General features: G+C 39.6%; 2 protein-coding genes across 2 annotated transcripts; both read right to left on the bottom strand.

Annotated features, from left to right (window-relative positions):
- Positions 1 to 740: 740 nt before the first annotated feature.
- Positions 741 to 15,226, bottom strand: LOC116259478 (uncharacterized). Its single transcript, XM_031637320.2, has 18 exons — positions 14,753 to 15,226; positions 14,534 to 14,624; positions 14,316 to 14,414; positions 13,727 to 13,914; positions 11,614 to 11,781; positions 11,224 to 11,499; positions 10,193 to 10,251; positions 8,203 to 8,290; positions 7,896 to 8,084; positions 7,733 to 7,792; positions 7,238 to 7,320; positions 6,276 to 6,601; positions 6,086 to 6,177; positions 5,878 to 6,007; positions 3,981 to 5,122; positions 3,611 to 3,888; positions 1,425 to 1,595; positions 741 to 1,342 (listed from the first exon to the last, which is right to left on the bottom strand). Exons 1-18 carry the CDS (start codon positions 15,062 to 15,064, stop codon positions 1,210 to 1,212), a joined length of 3,885 nt encoding a protein of 1,294 aa, XP_031493180.1. The 5' UTR covers positions 15,065 to 15,226; the 3' UTR covers positions 741 to 1,209.
- A 3,783-nt stretch (positions 15,227 to 19,009) lies between these two features.
- Positions 19,010 to 19,706, bottom strand: LOC116259392 (protein SMALL AUXIN UP-REGULATED RNA 9-like). The gene has a single exon (XM_031637187.2). It carries the CDS (start codon positions 19,641 to 19,643, stop codon positions 19,173 to 19,175), a length of 471 nt encoding a protein of 156 aa, XP_031493047.1. The 5' UTR covers positions 19,644 to 19,706; the 3' UTR covers positions 19,010 to 19,172.
- Positions 19,707 to 22,025: the final 2,319 nt, after the last annotated feature.

Consider the following 22,025-nt stretch of genomic DNA (forward strand, 5'->3'; position numbering starts at 1 on the left):
ATCCATTTCTACAGCGGGGGGATCGCCTGAGGCTAGACTGCACGCATCAAACGATTGAATATTCAGCAACAAAGGTTTTTGCTGTTGCATTTTGTGACCTAACAGCAAAGAAAAGAAATTGCACAAAGTTGACACTTCTAAGTGTCCCATGTGCTGCTGTTAGGAATCCCATTAACCATTAAATTCTAAGGGTACTCTTATGAGCGTCATTCTCTGCAGTTCCAGCAAGCTTATTTGCGTTTTGCACATACAGTCGCTAGACGGTTAGATTGTGATTTTCAAGTGGGAGGCCAAGAGTTCAATACCATGGGATACGTTTTTCCACATAATTTAACAATGGCTTGTCAGGATCTTAGCTTGGAGACAAAATTAGATAGCTATCAATCTGTACAAATAAGATTAAGCAAAGAAAGCGATTATTCTTTTACGTTGTGTATTCTTTTACTTTTCACACGGAACAGGAATGCAAGCGGCAATGCAAATATGACATCATGAGTTCGACTTTTTGGTGGTCTGTCCCTTACAGAATCCAAAACTGAAAGCTGAGGATAAAACAAGATTAAGCATGAAAAGGCAACACAACCCATACCTCTCATGGGATTTAGACTCAGTTTTGAACATTCACTTTTTTTTTTTTTTTGAATCTAGATCTAAACGTTTACATTTAATTTTCTTCAGATACCCATTCCTGCACTTCATTTTAGTTCGGTTGGATAGCCTGTATAGGTTAGTATCAGATATCCAATAACATTTGAATAAATGATGTATCTACTTCATGACGCCGCACCTTCGCGAGCAAGCCACTTACACCCACCATTCCCCTGACCGTTCTTTTCTCCCTTGGTGGTGGCTTTTCCTATTTCTAGCAGAGCCAATACAAATCCGAGGGCTAGGGTGTCAAGCCCTCGGGCCAAATACATAAATCATCAACCAAATAATGACATCTGAAATACTTAAGAGTGGAGCCCGCATTTTGTGACTGAGACTACGTCATTTGTACATTGACACCTGTTCCCGCTGCTCGCCTGTTTAGCAACTCCTTCACACCTTGATCAAGATGCGTAAGCATCCCTTCTTACGTTTATACAAATGGATATACCAAGGCCAGGAACTTGCTTACTTGCTCCATCTGTTGAGATCTCTGATTACACCAGCCAGACACATCACGGCCTCACGTTACAAAACCATGAAGCAAAATCAGTTAACGCATCAAGTTGGATCAACCTTCACAATGGATTTCGGGTCTCTTTTCTTGTAGCAGGCATGCTGATCTAACATAAGGACATCTTCGGCAGACATTGAAAAGGGACCTGTCCTCAAGTAATGACGGGAACCTCTAAACCTGCAAACAACACGGTATCAAATCAAAGCATTGTGTATTTTATCATGTCTGTCACGTATTGGCTCGGGAAGGCACGTAGTACCTGCCACATTTTCGGGACTTGCCTTCTTGGGCAAGACGAGTAGATTCTCCTTTGGATATTTGGCTCAAAAATGACAAGTATTCGTGGAAGGCAGCACCCCTCGACGCCAAATATGACCGTATAGGGACGACCGTCAACAGTGCATCGGAAAGCATCGAATCATCCTCAAGTCTGAAGAGCAAAGCAGGAACAGTTACAAGAAACTCAAAATTGCACAACGCCTTCAAATGATGACCTAGCTTAATGAACAATGTCGTATGACATGATTAAAACAAAGCTGCTTATGAATATGATAACGTTGTACCTAGAGGGTACAAATAGCGCAAGTGGAAAGTTATGAAAGCTTGATGCCGATGCTCGTATCATGAACATGAGAAAAGAATAACCTTATCATCATAGACAACCTTTCATCAGGTATCAAACGTAAAATCTCTCCGAGCCAGAGCTATCAATTCCAGAAAAATATTGGATCGCTTTAAGTGTATGAAGAATTCTCGTTTAATTTTGGGTTTGAAATATGGACACGACGAAATCAAGATTGATCAAGAAAATAAAATTATTAATCCTTCAAAATGATCGTGTTCTCAGAAAATATTGAATTCCTTTTAAAAATTAGACAACCGGGAGACAAAAAATCAAGACATCAGTGAGAGGAAAGGCTTATAACAGTAGGGCGTGTTCGATAGCATAAAAATTGTCAAGTAAAATTTTTCAGAAAATATTGGATCGCTTTAAGCGTATCGAGAATTTTCGTTTGATTTTGTATTTGGTATATGGACACGACCAAATCAAGGTTGATGAAGAAAACAAAATTATTAATCCTTCAAACGATCGTGTTCTCAGAAAATATTGATTTTTTTTTTTCAAATTAAACCCGGAGACAACAAATCAAGACGGCAAAGGGAGGAAAGGCTATAACAGTAAGGCGTGTTCGATAAGAATTTCAACAAGTAAAATTTTCAGAAAATATTGGATCGCTTTAAGCGTATGAAGAATTATCATTTGATTTTTGGTTTGACATACCGACACGACCAAATCAAGGTTAATCAAGAAAACAAAAATTATTAGTCATTCAAAATGATCCTGTTCTCAGAAAAAATTAAATTTCTTTTAAAAATGAGACAACTCGGAGACAACAAATCAAAAACATCAGTGAGAGGAAAGGCTATAACAGTAGGGCGTGATTCGATAGCATAAAACTTTTCAACAAGTAAAATTTTCAGAAAATATTGGATCGCATTAAGCATACTAAGTATTCTCGTTTAATTTTGTGTTTGATATATATGGACACGACCAAATCAAGATTGATCAAGAAAGCAAAATTATTAATCCTTCAAAATGATCATGTTCGTAGAAAAAAATTGAATTTCTTTTAAAAATTAAACCCGGAGACAACAAATCAATACATCAGTGGGAGGAAGCGGTATAACAGTAGGGCGTGTTCGGTAGCATAAAAATTTTCAGAAAATATTGGATCGCTTTAAGCGTATCAAGAATTCTCGTTTAATTTTGTGTTTGATATATGGACAGGACCAAATCAAGGTTGATCAAGAAAACAAGATTATTAATCCTTCAAAATGATCGTGTTCTCAGAAAATATTGAATTTCTTTTAAAAATTACACAACCCGGAGACAACAAATCAAGACATCCCTGCGAGGAAAGGCTATAACAGTAGGGCATGTTCGGTAGCATAAAATTTTCAACAAGTAAAATTTTCAGAAAATATTGGATCGCATTAACCGTAGCAAGAACTCTCGTTTATTTTATGTTTGATATATATAGACACGACCAATTTAAGATTTATCAAGGAAACATAATTATTAGCCTTCAAAATGATCGTGTTCTCAGAAAATATCGAATTTCTTGGAAAAATTAGACACCCCCCCCCAGACAACGAGAGAAGACATCAGTGGGAGGAAAGGCTATAACAGTAGGGCGTGTTCGATAGCATAAAAATTTTCAACAAGTAAATTTTTCTGGCTGTACCACGTGGAAATTGTTTAGCAAACAGTTGGACCCCTGTAAGGCTGATTTTTTTCTTTCCCTAAAATTTTTTCATTTCGAATGTCAGACGAGAGATTTTTCTGAAAAATTTACCCGTGTGTATGGACAGGTGGATTTTCATCCGTCCATTACACAAATTCGTTTAGGCTAATTAAACGTTCCTTATGAAAATAAAACTAACCTGTCAGGCAGCATGCCTTCTTCCATCAATTCCTCAAAAATCTTTAGTTGGATTGAGGAGCCATGACCACTCTCCTGAGCAACCAGCGTCCCTATTGTTAGACCATCCATGCTGGAGACCAGAATCTCCGACGCCAAGTCCAACTCGATGGCGGGGTCCAGGTGTCTCCTTATTGGAGCACTCTTCTTTGCGTAGAAGCAAAGGCCATGCTCAGCAAATGTGGACATTAAGTCAACATGTCGATCGCCCTCATCAAATATTGATGCCTGCGCAGGATACTGCAGATATACTTGATAAGATTCGCGAGCTCAAAGGGAAGCTCTGCTGGTGTTTTCCGCTCACCGAAAGCAACTTAGTTATAAACACTCACCTTGAAAAGCACACAGCCAGCGGTACGCATCACATCGGCATCAGAAATAAGTTGAGTCAGCCCACTGGCTATCTTTAACGAAGAAGATGCGCTTTGTTCTGTTTCAATACAAAACCTGATTTCCGAGCCCTGGCTTCGCAGCTTCTTCCACGTCTCTTGAACTAAATCAGCTACAACTAGTCGTTTCGGTTTCGTTTTATTCATGAAACTGCTACTGAAATCCGCACGGCTGCATTCATCAATCAAAGGACACGTTCTAAAAATAGCCAGGGGGGGCTCAAAATGACAATCATTACAGCCAGGAACTGATTCTGCAGCCGTGTCACAGGCATCCCAGCATAGAGTTTCAGAAACCCTGTCCGGTTCTCCATCGGTTTGTGCTAAGTTAATTATCTCCATTCCAAGTTCTTTAAGCATATCTGAACTGCCCAAGCAAGTGTTTTGCGCAAGATCAGGAAAACAAGCCACTGATGATATTTGCTCCAAATATCCGTTGTCTATTTCTGTTTCAGGAACAAAAGATAGTCCTGGGATGCAAGAAATTTCAGGAGATCCATTCAAGTAATGAGTGCAACCGACTCCATTTGTTTTGGGACCTCCCAGAAGATTCTCGTGTAACGTCGCATCTAGATGGTTCGCCTCAGGATGTTCTTGCATGGAAAAAGAATTATTTGGCACATCTAGCAAGGACTCTTCACCAAGATGCTGAGGCAGCCGCTCTGACAGATATACTTTGTCAATGTAAGGCTCATCTTCGGAATCTGAAACTACGACACGTCTTTTTTGCCTCGACTGCTTGGTGGTTTCCACAGTCTTGCAAGGACTAATATCGGATAGAATCGATGACTCTAAAGCAAAATCATGCATAGCCAACTTCCATTTTGATAAGCCATCCTCGTTGTTACTCATGTCTTCATTCTTATGACCTAACCGATCCTCCAAATTTTCCGCAGTACTCAGCTCTTCTGTTATTGTCTCATCCAGAGCAATGGCTTTCGTCTTGGCCAACGATTTAGAGACCTCCTGTTCTATATACTCCGACAGCTGGGATGGAAGGCCCCATGGAATCACCTTCTTTATCACATAGTGTCCAGCATCAATGTTGAAAGGTACTGGCCCATAAGCACATAATGACTTATTGCCTGAAAGCCATCGGAAACCATCATAGTTCACCCACAAAGAAAAAGAAGGGAAGGGAGAAGGCATAAATGATTAGCTATGACAAGGAGAAACAACTTGTTATATAAGTTCGTTCGTGTCATGCACTTGAAATTAGAGAGAACTTAAGCACCTTCAGCAGGCAACTTACATTATCTACACATGGAAGAATATTCAGTCCTACAATTCAAAAAAAAAATACAACGGATATAAAAACGTAGAAGGGACATACAAACTGCATTTATCCATCATGCAGAGAACAGACTCTGCTTTATAATCTTCAGCAGATAATTTGACGACTTGCAACTCACCATTTTGGGTAAGACAACACATACACATATAAGGAAAACATGCACAAACCTGCAAAAGATACAAAAAATGCAGCCAAGGGCATGCCCGTGCGTGCTGTAGACAATCAAAGCGAATACTGCAAATCAAGTACCGATGACGAGCATACCATCTATGATATACCACAGTTCCATTAGCTCTGTTTAAAAAGCCAAACCCACCATGGTATCATTGAAGGTCATGATTTCCAGCTTCATTGTCGCTTAGGAGTAAACATTGCAGAATAATGAACCATATAGAATAACTATCTGATAAAGTTGCTTCCTATTTCTTGACAATGGTACATGTTCATCATTCTTGAAGTTTTTCCAAGGTGATCCAACACATGAAGCCATGCAATACTAGCACAATGTAATAAAATTTCTCATCCATAATTTTTCCAGAGGCTTACCTCCTTGATCTGTTCGACCCTGACACCAGAACTGAAGGAACATGAGGGTCTTTCGTATATCACGTTGACAAAATCTAACCACAAGCTCTATTAACTGCAGTGAAATGTTGATAGCTTCGGAAACACAAACCTACAAAAAGATATTCAGTTAATTGTAACTTTTTTGGACATCCAAAAGAAATTTTAATAGATAGATGAAACAATATACCATATACACATGGGAAACCAACTCATCTACTGAAGGAAGAGTGAAATTGATCGTGACCCTATCCACAAGCGGAGGCAGAATAGGGTCCTCACCTGTAAAGTTGCAGATGTTCAACTTTAAGAATGGAAACAAGATAAATGCATAAGAACCATAAAGTTATATTTCATTGCAAGCCGGACAACGCCCTTACTATTGCTTGTCAGAATAATAGGCCGCTTGGTTGTTTCAGCAAGTTCAACTATAGTTGCAATCAACCCACGATCTTCATCAAGTGTTGCATCGAAATCCTCAAACAGGATCAAAGTCTTACTAGCAACTTGATTACCTAAACCCCTACACTCCATAAAATTGCAAGAAACTTCCATTTCCAAAGCATTCTCTTGTTCTAGGCAAGAAACAGATTCAAAATTCACTTTTCTGAGGTCTCCTGAATTTCCACACTCCAGGCTTTTATTTTCAATTGGGAAGGTTCCTATACCATGTTGATTCTGTGAACCAACAGGGTCTTCATGAGACCTGCAATGGTAATGAAATTAAAGTATTAGAACTTGTCAACAGCTCAAAGGTATCAAAGACTGTTAAAGAGTTCATCGTCTATGCGCTTGTAGTGCTTCCCTGCTAGTGATGCACATGAGGGAGAAAACAAGAAATTTACATGTGCTTTCCTGTTTTCTGAAAGATACCTTTGCAGCATTCTAGTTGTTATTTGAAAAGCTACAGGTTCATCAACATAGGTTCGTTCTAATCAATAACTTGGTGGTGCTGCTTGAAGCTTCCCATGCATTTTTGCCTTTCTCTCTCCCTCTCAGGTGCTAGAGATTTGTTCAAAATGCAACTATGGTTATTGAACCATCCAAAAAGTTCCTTGTACAAGGTTGGCATTATTAGTCAATGACATAGTTGATTACCAAGAAACTCTATCATCAAAAGTCAGTAGGATGATCAAGGAAGTACTTGTATGTGTGGTGCAAGGTTAGAATTATAATATGATAACAGAATTGGGACTTCTTTCACCATTGCCACTTCTGCTAGCTCAGGTGGCCATCATGATTTTGTTATGCACCAGGACCACAAAAGTAACAGAAGCAATACCTCCATCCAGAAATCCACAAGGTGTAGAAAAGAAACATTAAACAAAGAGACATTACAAACCACTTTTTCAGGCATTGTGATTCCATAGCTTCCCGAAACTTTTGCTTCACAACTGTTCCACTCCGCCAATCAGATGCACTGACCTACAAAACAAAAATAGAGGATAAACTTCTTAAACAATTGATTCGCTAGATTGATAGTTTCACTAAAAGAATGCACATATGCTCCTTTAAAATTTTCAGATAACAGTCAATGCACAACTGACTGTTAGGCACCCTTGTTTGGTTGGTTGCATTCCAAGGAACTGCTAAAATATAATAGGAAGCTAGCTTCAGTCACAATTTGAAAAAGAAAGAAAAGAGCATTGATAGCTTGGACAGTCAGACTACGGTTACCACATGCAGAAAACAGAAGAAGCGTGTTGAGATAAAGCTATTGGATCAGGTACCCTACCTGCCATTCTGCATCCTGAGCTTTCCCATGGTGATCAGTGCTCACCACAGGTTTCCTTGCATGATCAAATTAAAGAAGAAAAAACATCAGAATCATAGATACCTCAATTATTTGAAAACCTTGCTCTTTGGCACACGCATAAATTGCTGCAGATTTCCCACTCTACATAAAAACAAAAAGAGAGTGAAAGATGAAATGGTTGCCTCATCATTTACTGTTGCAGTACATGAAAAGAACATCCAGTTACATGAACATAGTTACATACCCCGATAGGTCCAGTTAGCAATAGAATATTTTTTAGTGCAATCCCATACATGTCATTTACAGCATCATCATCTTCAATCCATTCATGGTCGTCATTATGAGAAGAAATTTTATCATTCGCAGGGTTCTGAATATACCAGGAATGCATCCACTCATTTATAAACTTAACTGAGTCAAGGTTGCCACATACCTGCAAAAAAGGTCCGGTAAATGGCTACTTCAAGTGAAGATTTATGAATCCAAATGATCACGAGTTATGTACATCATAAAATTTAAGTTTCTGTGAACAATGCATGCAAGAGCATAACCTCTGACGCCCTGTCTGGTTGGTATTTGTCAACCCACAAGTTGGCAACAGGTTGAAGGCTGCTACACCGAAGATAGTATGGCTTCATCCTGGAGATGCAGACATATGATGTGAAAGCTACGCAAATCAAGCTCAAAGCTAACCAATATTATCTTCTGAAGGAAATGGAGACATCATCAAAATACACAGGCAACCAACAGTTTGATATCCAGACAACAGCATGGTGTCTTATGATACAACTTCTTAGCTGTTCCCAACTTGTCTCTGTGTTGACATAATCTATGTTCCACTGCAGACAAGCTAGTATGATCCTATCAAAGACGAATAATTTAGCATGGCAGCAGTAGATTGACAAGTTTAAAATTGCACTTATGAGTGGCAGATTTAGTTAAAAAAAAAAAAGTTCTTGAAAACACCTCCAAAAAATGTCCTGTGTTCTCCCCTTAAATGTCACATATTTTCATTCAGTACCAGACATAGTCAAGAATCAAATGAAAGTGCACCGACAGCAACAGAACTCTTCAGAAATTTAGGCAAGAAAAGAGAACACCCTCATACAACAAATGCAGATTTTGTGGATGTCAAATTCCATACAATGAGTCAACAAGGATTGCCAAGCCAGAAACAGTTTTGCTGAATTCTCTTACTTCACCTTCTTACTTCACCCATATGGGAGGTTACAACTTACAAGTATCATAAAGGTCAGGATTCATGGCAATTTCTTGAAAGGAAAGGTGATGGACAGGACTAATTTCTTGAAAGGTGCCCACGAGCGGATTTGATTTGATGTAGACACCAGGGCGTCGGCTTTCATCCTATTCGCTATGGGCACTGTACTCTTTCCTTCTATCAGCGGGGACAAGATGAATGTGGTCTTGGCGGAGTTCGTCCAGAATGACAACAGGAACCAGAATTGCAATTGTATGCCATTAGTGCTGACCATACCAAAAAGCTCATACTTTGAAGAAGCACTCGCAAAGCGTAGGGCTTTGCTCGTGACGCTGGGGGCTTTGCTAATTTCCGTCACTCAGGTTACCTTTTGAATCAAAGTAGCGACGAAAGAAAGGATTGGGATAGATTTGTCCAGCCGTCCGATCCTCCCATGTCCGAAGCGGAAATAAGAATCATGGTTGATTTTAGTGAAGGCCATCAAGATTTGGCTGATTCAGAGGCATTGAAAAGCTGGCTCGCTTCTCACGACTGGTAAAATGAATGAGTCTTGTCTTGAGTTCATACCAAGTACCAACAAGCTGAGATTGACCTTGCTCGACAGTTGTTCCACTAACGGGCCATTTGGTAACAGTAACATGTTCCATTTACCCTAAAAATTAGGGCAGGTTCATGGAACACTTTAAAACCTGTTCCATGAACCTACTTCAACTTTTTAGGATAAATACACAGAACAGTAACATACTGTTACTGTTGCCATACCCCTAAACGACTCTGGAGTTGACAGATATTAAAAAAATTATCTAAGTTTCACCTGTCTTTGACAAGATTGAAATTAATAGATAAGAAAACTACAGAATTAACCAAAAGGATCTCCTCAATCAACTACGAAGTTAACAATCTCTGAAGTTTAATCAAAATGATGTACCCAAGAAGACAACGCAAGTAAGGCACCCAAAATGGCATGCCCATGTAAAATATCCAAAACATGGTGCTTGCCTCATGAACCTTGTTTTGAATAATCTATAGCAAGCAACAATATTTGGCTTTATTATTATGTACTTTCTCATAAGGATTAGTTTGCCAGTTATTGATATCTAGTACATTGAATTGTTCTCGCAAATGAGATTTGTCCATGAACCAAAATATGGACAAGCGACAGAATACAAAAATATTTTCAGTTGCTAAACATATCAATGGCTAAAACTCATTTACTAATTGTTCATGCACCTCAAACAAAATTTGAGAATCACTAAAGAATTATAGACAAGCCATTCAAAGAAAGCCAAATACAAAGAAGATAAGATAGAAAATTTTCCAACCTTTCGTCATGTAGTTCTCCACATACATGATTCCTTGTTATGTCAACAGGGGCACGGTCCTGCTAATATACATGTTCATATGGTGAGTACCCATACATATCATTGAATATCCAGCTTCATAAAAGGATATGAATAACCATGGCATCTGTCTATATTTGTCTAACTAAAAGAAATAAACAAAATCCTATTGTAACAGAAAAAGTTATACATACGTATGCTTAAAAGAACAGATATGTATGTAACTATGTATATATATATACATGTGTGTGTGTGTGTGTGTGTGTGAAATTACAACTGAAAACCAGTCATTTTTTGTCAAACACAAGATGTTGAGATAGAAAGTTTTCACATTGAATGCAGAATTCCATGCTTCTCATGCATTTTTAGTAAAAATTGTACATTGAATTGTAAAAACATATGAAATTATAGTTAATATGTTGCTTATACAACAGTTATATTGAAGCAGAAATTGAACAACAGCATTTGAAATAGTATCTGGTGTAGAAATAGTTATATTACATGTTAACATGATATAAATGCAGTCAAATACAGGCCGCTATGCTGCTCATACATCTACAGGGGCCTCCTGTCAAATTGTATCTGGCCTTTAAACATGAGAGTGCATGGTTTTCATACACAAAAACACACACATATACTTTTAAAATTAGTAGTATTATCCTATAATAAATAGTCAGGTATGAAATGTACAGCATGACTGATGACCCACATAAATTGGCAAAAGTAGAACTGAGCTTCCAATAAAGAGTATCTTTTACAGGAACTAAAGAAAAGTGGCTCCAAATGCGGCTTTAACCATGGTCCCATCAGAAAATCGCTATACCACCTTCAAATTCTAGTCACTGAATATTAGATATTTTTATACGTCTATAGCAACTAAATATAAAGCCATTTTGTGCTAATGAAAGCACATGCATAATAAGCTATTGCACTTCCACCAAAGCAACCCCCACCAGCACACATTCACACACACACAGACAGGAAGAAACAGAGAGAGAGAGAGACTTTCTTACACGTGCTTCCATCTCAACTTCACAATTCTGCTCACCAATCAACAAAGAAGAACATGAGGTCGAGGCTGTCGACCCACTTTCTCTTCTCTCAAGCTGCTGTTCCAGAAATGTTGATTCTGCCAAATTTGGAATATTCACAAAGCTATCAATTTTTAGAGGCTTGGATCCATGAAGCCATGCCAAAGTCATATCCTCTACAATAATAGGATCAGCACGTTTAAGTACGTTTCCCTCAAAAACCACCCAATCTTGCCAATTCAATAATACCTCATCCTCCTGAAAGAGGAAAAAAATAAATAAACAAATACTTTAATGACTGCCAAGACTTTCTGAGGAACACTAAGGAAAATTAACTAATGGTCATGAAATGGGAATGAAGAAGAAATATACCTGACTTGTCTGCAGCACATGTAATGGAGCATATGGCATGGTCATATCCTCTTGCAAGACAGAGTCACAACGATTTCCCCAGTGACATACCTCTGACAATCTTTTTGATGTTTGACATGAAACAAAAAATGGATGTATTTGTTTTCCAGCAAAGAGGCGAGCATTTTCCTAAAAGATTAAATGATTGTGATCATAGGCAACAAAATTCATAGTAGCAGAAACTGGTTTCTGTAATTCAGCATTCATGACAATACCAATACGTTAATTATAGTTGCATAGTTTCCTATGCTAAACCCACAACGTGGCATTTGGTGAGGGGGATTCCAACAGTGCAAATGAAATAAGCATCACATTTTTCAAAAAAAGCCCTCTTGAATCAAATGCAGGAAAAAACATAAAGGGAAATAATCAAACGCAGGAAATGCATAAAGTGGAGCTGTTTGTATGGTAATATAGTTTCCAATGTTGCTGGTAACAAAAAGCGGGCTAATCGAACAGCGATAAAACAAAGTATCTCACAAAATCAGCAGTATGCACTCCAAATGACAAACTATATTATTTTTATGTTAGCCAAGCTTCACAAAAGGATAATGTTGCTGATCACTACGGGAGTTACTAAAGATCTGCTCACCAGCCATTTATGAACAAAGAACAATGAGAATTCATTCTCTCCTCAAAGCAGAAAGAAACACATATTCAAGCACTATTACATTAAGCAGACAATATAGCTGGTTGTGGTGTTGCAGACAAGGACATAAGAGGAATAAATATGCAGTAAAAAATTATTTTAAGAAATTGATCAGAATTCCTTGTAAACTTAGGAGCAAAAATCTCTTTGCCTAAGATGTACAAGATCCATCTAGAACTTCAAAATTCTCAATTGAAATATTCAAATGAAACTCATGCTCATTCTCCCTATGCAATTGACAGAATATACACCATAAAACGTGTAGGAGATTTAGAAGAATGGCCCTACAACACAAGAGCACGTTCTTGCAAAAAATTTCCTTCCCAACCAATGATAGTCCAGATCAAGCAACAGTTAATCCACCCAGAACTGTTACAAACAGGAAGCATTTGTATGTGCAAGATAAAATTGCATGCATATCAAGCTATCAACACAAACAAGACTTGGAGAGTAGAGGCAAGAAGCTTGCACATGCGCATCATACCAATATGCAAAACTGCACACATGTCAGTTAAGGGCTCAAGCATTTTGAGATAAAACAACAAAATAGGCCTGTGCTTTTTCATTTCATTGGTTGTTTGAATGGAAAACAATTTGTTGCCTATCGGGAGAACATTTATCTGTGAAATACACACATTCATTCTGGATTTGTCTCTTTCGACCATAACCCTTCTTTGTGCAATTTTAGTGCTTCACTTGATACAGTAACATTTAAGGGATCAAGAGCTGCACTCTTTCTAGCAATTTCATTTTGCATGCACGGATTGGGTGCCTAGTTCATACTTCATAGACATCTGCTACCCTTATCTGTACCAAACCAAAATGCAGTAAAGGCATCACATTGAGAATCCATCGACAAGTGTCCAATTATCAGATGCTGCAAATGTACAATCAGTATTAAACCGTCATCTTCAGCAACTTTCTTTGTCTATTTCAAATACCAGCTTATGCATGCCACTTCCATTTCTGGTTTAAGTGTTTAACCCGTTTGGTTCATCATGTCATTGAAAGATAAAAAACTGGTTTCAATGACCAACAGACACGTTGCTATGAGTTGTTTAATCTTTATTTCAAGAACGGATCTAAAACCTGATCTAAGGTTGCAATTGCAACCAAAAGCATCTTAGTACATCTTGTATGGAACCTACGGACTTTCAGGACAAGTAAAAACTTGTGAAGACCCTAGAAAAAAGCACAATGTCATCAAACTGAAAATCATGGCTCCAGATGTGAATCCTATTTCTCAAATCCCAGGTAGAATGACTTCATAATATTTCCAAGGAGTCTTCTTATTATAAAAAGAGAATCTAACCATCAGATGCAAGAACTTTATGACTAGCATATACCAGAAAAATTAACTATAAATCCATAACCCATTGCCATCCCTTTTGCACCAATGACAAAAGGAAACAAACGTTCACTTACTTCTGCCGCCCTTTTTGCTTCCAATCTGAGATCGATAGCTTTAGCGGGTGAACCATTGTTACTACGGTCAGATCGGTTACTAGCAGCAAAGTGGTTGCCTTCAAGCATTCGAATCTGGCCTCGCAATCCATTCTCCTCGCCAGAGGATAAATTGTCTTTCAACATCCTCAACTGTTGATGCATTTCATCTGCATCAGTACAGACAACAGTAAAACGTTATGCATTCTTCATTTGGCAGTCTTATTGGATATAAATTCACTCTGATTATTAGTATTACTAAATGTGCTAAACTGAACATAAGTTATATGGCATAAATCTGAATTTGAAATCAGACAGCGATGTCTTTTAATTTGTTTAGCTGTCCAGTGTTTGTTAACCACAAAGTTTGAAATTCATATGCTATCGAATTCATACTTCTACTTTGGACTTGAATCCAATCATCCTAGTTTACGTGGATTCCATACTGATAAATGGCTCAGTTGATCCAATGTCGTGGACACATGGTCAGCCCTAATCATGTGGAAACTATGCTAACACTGCTCCAAGAAATTGTTATGTAGAAAAAAAGGCATGTTTAGAGCTTTGAAACCTGCAATTGTGGTGTCTCCGGGAACGTGCTCTCCTTTCTCCTGCTGGAGACTTTTACGCCGCTTTCTCCTTTCAGATAATTTTACAAAGAAATCTGATCCTGAAACATACAAGTTGAGGGTATTAAAATACATGTCGAGAATTTTCCACATGGATTTATCGCCAAACGATCCAATGCCGGTCGGAATTATAAAAGGAAATCGAAATTGCCTTTCTTACCCGAGCTCAGCGCAGAACATTCCTCGTTTTGGGAACCGATTGGCCCCTTAGAATTATCGATTTCGTTATTCGACGCATTGTTCCGCTTAGCCTGTGGTTTTAACCAACAACGAAGTCAGAAACAAGTTCGTAAACACAATTTACGAAAGCGAAGGGACGAACAAAAAAGAGACGCGGATAGAGAAAAGTTCAGGTTCTGCAGAAAAAGCAGCCGAGTACCCTTATCAAAGACCTCGGCGTGGTCTTCCCCTTAGTTTTCGTTAGCTTCCGTCCACCCGAACCACCTTCTCCATCAGCCACACCTTCATACTCCCCTTCGCCCTCGATTCCATCCCTCTCGAGATCAAGCGGAAGCTTTCGGACACACTGCCTAGCCGGCCGGCGATGCTTGCTTCCAGACCCCTGCGATCCATAAGCGCCAGACGTGCCGGTTTCTTCACCCTTCTCGTCGGGCTGATCCGGCATCGGTTGGCTCGGGGTCTTCGGCGACCTTCTGCCGAAGAATTCCATCAGGTTCTTGCGAGGTGCCATGGATCGGGCCAACCAGCCCTGAATTGGGACGGAGAATAACCCTTCCGGAGCGATCGCCGGCACGCGGAGGCGATTTCGCCGGAGTTAGGGCATGTAGTGACCGAGACGACTGGTATGGTATGAGGAGAAGGGGAGAGCGTCGTTAGGGCGGGGTATGTAAATTGGAGGGAAAATTGTCCCCTTTTCCGAATGCGTGGAAGCATCTTTCCCGCCATTCTTACCTCTGTTGACCATAATTTGACCTCCGGAATGGGCTCAGCGGGTTGAACCTTCTTGACCCGACTACTCCCCGACCGGATCCCGTAGTCGTCGTTCGCCTCTCTTGGAGCTTGTTTGGTTGCCCAACAAGAAATGCCCAAGTTCATGACTTTAAATACCTTATCCAGATTTGACGTGAATTAGACTTCGTATGTCTTGTCATTTATATAATAGTAAGTCACATATATTATCACCCACATGTAACTTTCTAGATGCTATAAAATCACTTATGCATATCAAATTTATGAATATCACAATTGTACCTTTTCAATAACAATATATCATTACCATTTAAACCAAAATATCATTACCATTTCCTCTATCGCAACATAACCGATGTTTTAATTGGAGTGAAGTGGTTCGCACTTGTAAAATTAGAAATGCGTATCTTGAATTGAGACAAAAACATGCATCTCAGTGGGTTTTTTGCATGCTGTAGAGGCAAAAGCTCGATTAATTCTAACAGTCTCCAACGACTGTGCACAACCTCTAGCAAACCACAGGCAGTTTGACTCATGATTAATCATATTTGAGTTAAGGCCTGCCGTGGTTATGTTTGCTATTGGGTCAAGCAACTGTTCCACATGGTTTAGACATCCAAAATTGAAAAGGGACCAGCTTTAATGATCAAACTTGGGTTCAATATGAGTTTGTTTATAGAACTGGTTATAATAATTTAAATCCCCAAAATCTCAATAATTAGAAACTGCTTAAAGTCAGGTTCAATCCATCATTAATGAGGTTGGCAACTAGCCCTTTTTATAGAGTTTAGAGCTACGTTGGAACCAGATGAACTTATAGTTACTCCATTCAGCTTGGAAGAAGCGTTTGTCACCATCAATCATCCAGCTAATGCCTATAAGAATCGAGCCGACGACCAGACTCTCACTCACCTGCCAGCTTTACCAGCTATGCTATTTAATTTAATATGCGACTAAAAGCAACCCAAAACAACATTTCACATAATTCCGTTTATTTGGATTCTTATGCTTCAGCAGCCGGCATGAACGCATACACAAATTACAACATACCAAACGAAACATATATCTTATTTAGCCTATGACTAAACCAATCACCGTAGTATTTATTGCCTTTTCGTTCCTTTTGAATCGACGAATTAAAACCGCTACGACGTATGCCCTAAAGATAGATGAAAAGTAATTCTGCTCCATAGAATCATAATTCTAAAATTCTGGTTCAAGAATGATGCTACAATTTTGAAATCAATTTTTTTTTTGTTTGATATACCAATCATCATTTCATTGAAAACTGAGATTTTTAGTGATAAAATTTCACAATTCAGGCCTCATCAAACACCCGCTAACGGACTTGATGAACATTGAAGCCGGACCAGGTCCAAAGATTTGGAACTGTTTTCATCCTAAGTTGTATCGTGCTGCATCAACAGTTTCAAATAAAACTACTTGTAGTATTAATTGAGTTCCGGGATGGGACCCGAACACAGGCTACCATGTTGGGGGTTTGAAGAAAAAGATATAGGGACAGGTCCGTTGTAAAAGGGTAGCCCCTAATTTCCAATAAGAACAGGAGATCCAATTGAGGATATCGTAGTATCAAGAACCCTGGAAGAAGACTTTGGACTCCATCTTTTCTGATAGCGCGGTGAAGGACAAAGGACAAGTGGGTCTGGTGGTGTTGACGCATAAGAGACGGGGAATCCACGAAAAAAAAAGGCATCACCCCACAAGCGAGAGAAGCGTGGGGCCGGGAGCCAGGCAGGCCACCGAAGGGCAGAGGATGCTCGCGCCGGCCAGTGTGGGCCTTTCTCCGGTCGGCCCAACGTGCATGGCCCCCGCGGCAGAACAGTGCTCACCTGTGGCGCCCCGCATTCCTCGCTTCGCCGCCTGCCTCCTGTGCCGTGCCGTTCCTGCAGCTGCCGGTGGTTCCTCTCTTTCTGTGGGTGCTGATTTACTCATCTGGATCGGCCGGTGCCCGGCGGTAGGCGCAGAAATGATGAGTTCTTCAATACGGTACCGGTGCCATGCCGTGCTAAATGGCAGTGACATGATGTATATCGTTAGCAAGATACATATATAGTACGTGCGTCTGAGTACGTAGTGAAAATACATATATTCTGATCATACAAGTTGGCAATCATGAAGGGTTTCACTGGATGTTACCTTGGTGTCAAGGATCCAGCGCTCTATAGAGTTCCGGTCTCCAAAAAGAGAGTGGGGGAGAAAGATTTCATGGAAGACTTGTGGGCAGAGGATGTATAATCATAATTTGCACATCTCTTCGCTGGTTGCTGTACAAACAGTAATTGCCAAACGTACAAATAAATGCTCGGCGATCTTCACAAGTTGGTTAACTATTTTAACGCATTTAAATGCTCGGATCCAATCATATGTTTAAATATAAAACAGATTTCTATAAGCTCAGCATGCTAAAAGGCCTCAAAACATTGAAACCACATTTGCATAGTTTCCCTCACGAAGAATACCGGCTAAGATATTTAGGAAAAGTGTGCTGAGTCCGCACACATAAGCGCGTGCCGACACACACATAATTTGTTTCTTATCTGTGTGTCTGTTTGCAAGTACATTGGATTAAATCGAAATTTATATGACTTAGGCTAAGTACAACGTGACAATATATATGCAGGAATAACACTAAAATCTTTGAGATTCACACTACATCCTTGATAATTCAATTTTTTATTATCAATTTTTTATTTTTAACGCTCACAGTAGAATATAACGCATGATAGACGATTTAGGGGTTGTTTGGAAGCAGTGACACTATGTGAGTACTCCATGAATATGGCCGAAAGAGATAAATCTATCATAAACTTTGAGCAGTTTCATGTGACACTCACATAAAATCCTTACAACCAGATAACCTTTTAAGGAGTATTTTGTACTTGCCGACTGTACTCCTACTTTGGGCAATTGAAGATACAATATGGAAGCAAATTGATATGCAATAAAGGTCACAATATTAATTAGATACATATAATTGTATGATCCTTCTTCTATGGCTTTTTGAATGAAAGAATATTCTTATTGTCATCTCGTTGATCAGTTTTTAGAGATTTATTTCATTGTTGGGATAAACAATTTTTCAATATTCTGCCTGTATAAAAACTTAAAGGAGGTCGAAAACTTAGTACGGGATTAACTTGTTTATCTCACATTTGAAGTGGTCAAAGCTTTAAAAAGTGTGTTTTTCTTTGTTTTTTTTTCGCAGTGAAGTTTTTTGAGAAAGTGCAAACCGCAAAGCTTATTTCCACTCGATCGCCAAGGTTGGCATGTAGCAAATAAAGAGATAACAAACGTGTTGGATATATAAACGCATTGGGAATTAATGTTAAAGACTATTAGGGTTATTTAAATATGAGATCACAACTCTTGCAGAATATCATTTAGTCCATTTGCTGTGTCGAGTGGGATTCCGTTCCTATATTCCCGCTTTTCACTCCTAGCTCTTTTGTTGAGGAAGGGCTTGCCTTTTCGTGTCATTTTGTCCTTCTTATTAGCGATCAGTTTGTGATATTAAATGGCATGAATGGAAAGACGGATGCGCCGATGAACTTCAAATTGGAAAACGAAGCATAAAACGGAGACTGTTGAGAAGAAACTCAAAGAGAAACGTCAGAATTCTTTCCTTTACACGATCAGGAAGACAGTTGATTACATAGTTTAATTTCACTTAATACTCCTCACAATAAGGCCACCAATTAACAGGTGCACCACACAACCTTCTCCATTCTCCCCGTATTAAGCTACTATAGCAAACTTTAGTTGTACGACGTCCAAGTAATACATAAAGAAGTTAGTAGAATCCGCTACTTGATTAATTAACCACAAAGAGGTCAGAAGCAAAAAGTTCAGCTACTAAACTCACGATCCTCGTTGTGGTAAAAACTCAAGAGCTCCTCCACCATCTCCTGATTCTGGACCATGGGGTCCTTCTTCTTGAGCAGCCAAAGGATGTGCTCGAAGAGAAAGGATTCGCATGGAAGCCTGATTCCTCCGTTGCTGGAGAAGCCGAATTCTTCCTCTGCCTCCTTCAGCAGGGCCTTGAAGATGGCTTGGCTCAGGTAACTGAGGGGGATCACGAATCTCCTCATTGTCCCTTCCTTGCCAACGTAGACCGCAAAGCAGCCCTTGGGCACGTGCGAGCAGCAGCGGCCATCGTTGGCTTCATCAGGGGAGCTGACGGCGCCGTCCTTGAAGGAGAAGACGCATCTGGGGGAGAGAGGCGCGGACTCGAACTTTGGCAGTCGGAAGACACTGCCTGATGGCTTCAAGCAGTACTTGCTCAGACTCTCAGGCAACCGGGCTCTCTGCAACAGCATGTTTGCTTTCCACCTTCTTACTTAGCGAGCGAGAGAAACAAAGCGAGAGGGAGAGAAAGAGATGATGTTACGATAGGAACAGTTGAGGTGGCAATTTATAGAGAAACGAACTTACTCTTATGCCACATAATATAGTATTCAGTATATAGTAGATTTCATCTGCAGAAGCTTTTGAACCCAAGGTTGAATTTGAAGCTCTAACTTCACAGATTTTAATTTGCACTACCATGATCCATATAAAATGGAAAGACGCTGAAATGGATCGACCAAATTCAGTTCGATCTTTTGCCAATATCATGGCACCTTTGGAATATTATTGGGCATCCTTGGAAGTGTAAGCATTTTGCTTCTTTTGGACTCCAGGTTCCCTATTTTATTAACCTCCAATTGAAATCCTCAACATACATAATCCTCAAATTCGGTGAGAAGTTGGTTTGTTAATATCGTGTATCATTTCACCTTTAGTTTAGATCTGCAGTTGCTTTGCCTTTTCAAATGTGGAGTTTTGGATGGAAGCAATGACACTGGCCTGTCTCTTTCTTTGTGCACATCTTCATGGCGACAACTTTTGTCGTCATATTTATGAAGCTCTCTCTCTCTCTCTCACTCAAGAGTTATTTGCCGACTATTTCTGTATATCTGGTGACGGCTTGTCACCATGCTGTTTAATGAGTCTTCCCTCTTGATCGGCTTTTTCTCTCCCAACAACTTTTTCTCAAAGGGGAAACCCTTAATTCAGATAGCCTGTTGGCAGCTCTTGTTTGGGTTGGTTTCAGATGCGGAGTGGCTGAGCTACTCACTCACTGTATATTTGAAGGGCATTTGATATATAAATATTCATAGCCAATATGTAAATCATAAGCTAATCTAGCCTTGAGCTCTCCAGGTTCGGTTTGCCGGGCTGTTATAAACAAAGCGGATCAATACAACGGCGACCAAACCAACCCCACAGAGTGATCATTTTAATGTGACATTAATAAAATGACGCATTTTGGAAAAGTGTTGTTGGATTGACGAATTTAATTTAGACTATGGATCAGAGTATCAACACGGTTCGAATTTAATGAACAGTAAAAAATTTGATTTCGTTCGCCAACTGGAATATCTTGGCTGTTCTCTCTTCATACTACAGCATGCTGCATCTAGATATTAAGTCTCGAGACGTCGCCGAGCAATCTGGGCCACTCAAATATTTCGGATGCGAACTAGATATTTCTTTGTTAATGCTGTGACTTAATATTATTTTCAAGCACAAATCACATGCTTTAATTTTTATCCTCTTTATCCGCATCCACATCCAGAATCTCTCCAACGCATTAAGTTTGTTCCTAATTTTGTCATTTTCAACTACTCCAAATATCCATGTTATTATGTCTGGTTCTAATTCTGTCATTTTCGATAAATACTCCAAGTTGATGCTATTATGGTTCGTGTAGGAAATTAAACAAGCAAAAACCCCTTGATCATTTATTTTAAAAATTTATGTTCAATACTTTTTTTTTTGCTCTTGCATTAATCATCTCTATTAGGGGTGAACAATGAGTCGAGCTACTCGAGCTCGACTTGTTAAAGCTCGGCTCGTGAACGAGTTCGAGCCGCGAGTCATTTGCTTAACAAGTCGAGATCGAGTTTATGAGTCGCGGGTTTTAGCTCAACACGTAACTGTCGGGTCGAGCTCGAGCCGTACTCAAGTCAATATATTCAAACGAGTTTACGAGTTTGTCGAGCCTTAATTGAGTCGAGCTCGAACTCAACACATAACGATGAACATCAATTCTATTCAAACGAGTTTGTCGAGCTTTAATTGAGTTGAGCTCGAGCTCAACACGTAACGATGAATATCAATTCTACTCAAACGAGTTTGTCCAGCCTTAATTGAGTTGAACTCGAGCTCAACACGTAACTGCCGAGTCGAGCTCGAGCTACTTCTGTCGAGCTATTCTCGAGCTCGAAGTTTCAATAGTCAAGCCGAGTTCGAGCTACTTCTCATCCAGACACGCTCATGGTTGGTCCAATATGGAGCGGGGCCTAAGATCAGATCCCCAAACGAATTGGATTGTCAAGTAAATGAGTTTTTGGATTGTTATGGTATTTACAGAATTGGCCCACAGCATGAAGCAAGCTGACGTGGGAGCATGTGACTAGTGCTGACTAGGCTATAAAAATCTTTATCTTGGAGGAGAGGATATGGCGATTGCAAGTTGCAACCGAGGTGGAGCCCACGCAAGTCCAACGCAAATGAGTATGATAAATTTCTCGTCATGCTGTCCAGAATCCATAGAGACCAGGGCGAGCTGTAAAATGGAAAGCGGGCCCAATAATTGGCTTTAGAAGAAGTGGGTCCGGACCCAGTTGTCCGACTGCGACCAGACCGGCTCGGGC

The sequence above is a fragment of the Nymphaea colorata genome, chromosome 8, assembly GCF_008831285.2.
Source record: "Nymphaea colorata isolate Beijing-Zhang1983 chromosome 8, ASM883128v2, whole genome shotgun sequence".
NCBI classification, from domain to species: Eukaryota; Viridiplantae; Streptophyta; class Magnoliopsida; order Nymphaeales; family Nymphaeaceae; genus Nymphaea; species Nymphaea colorata.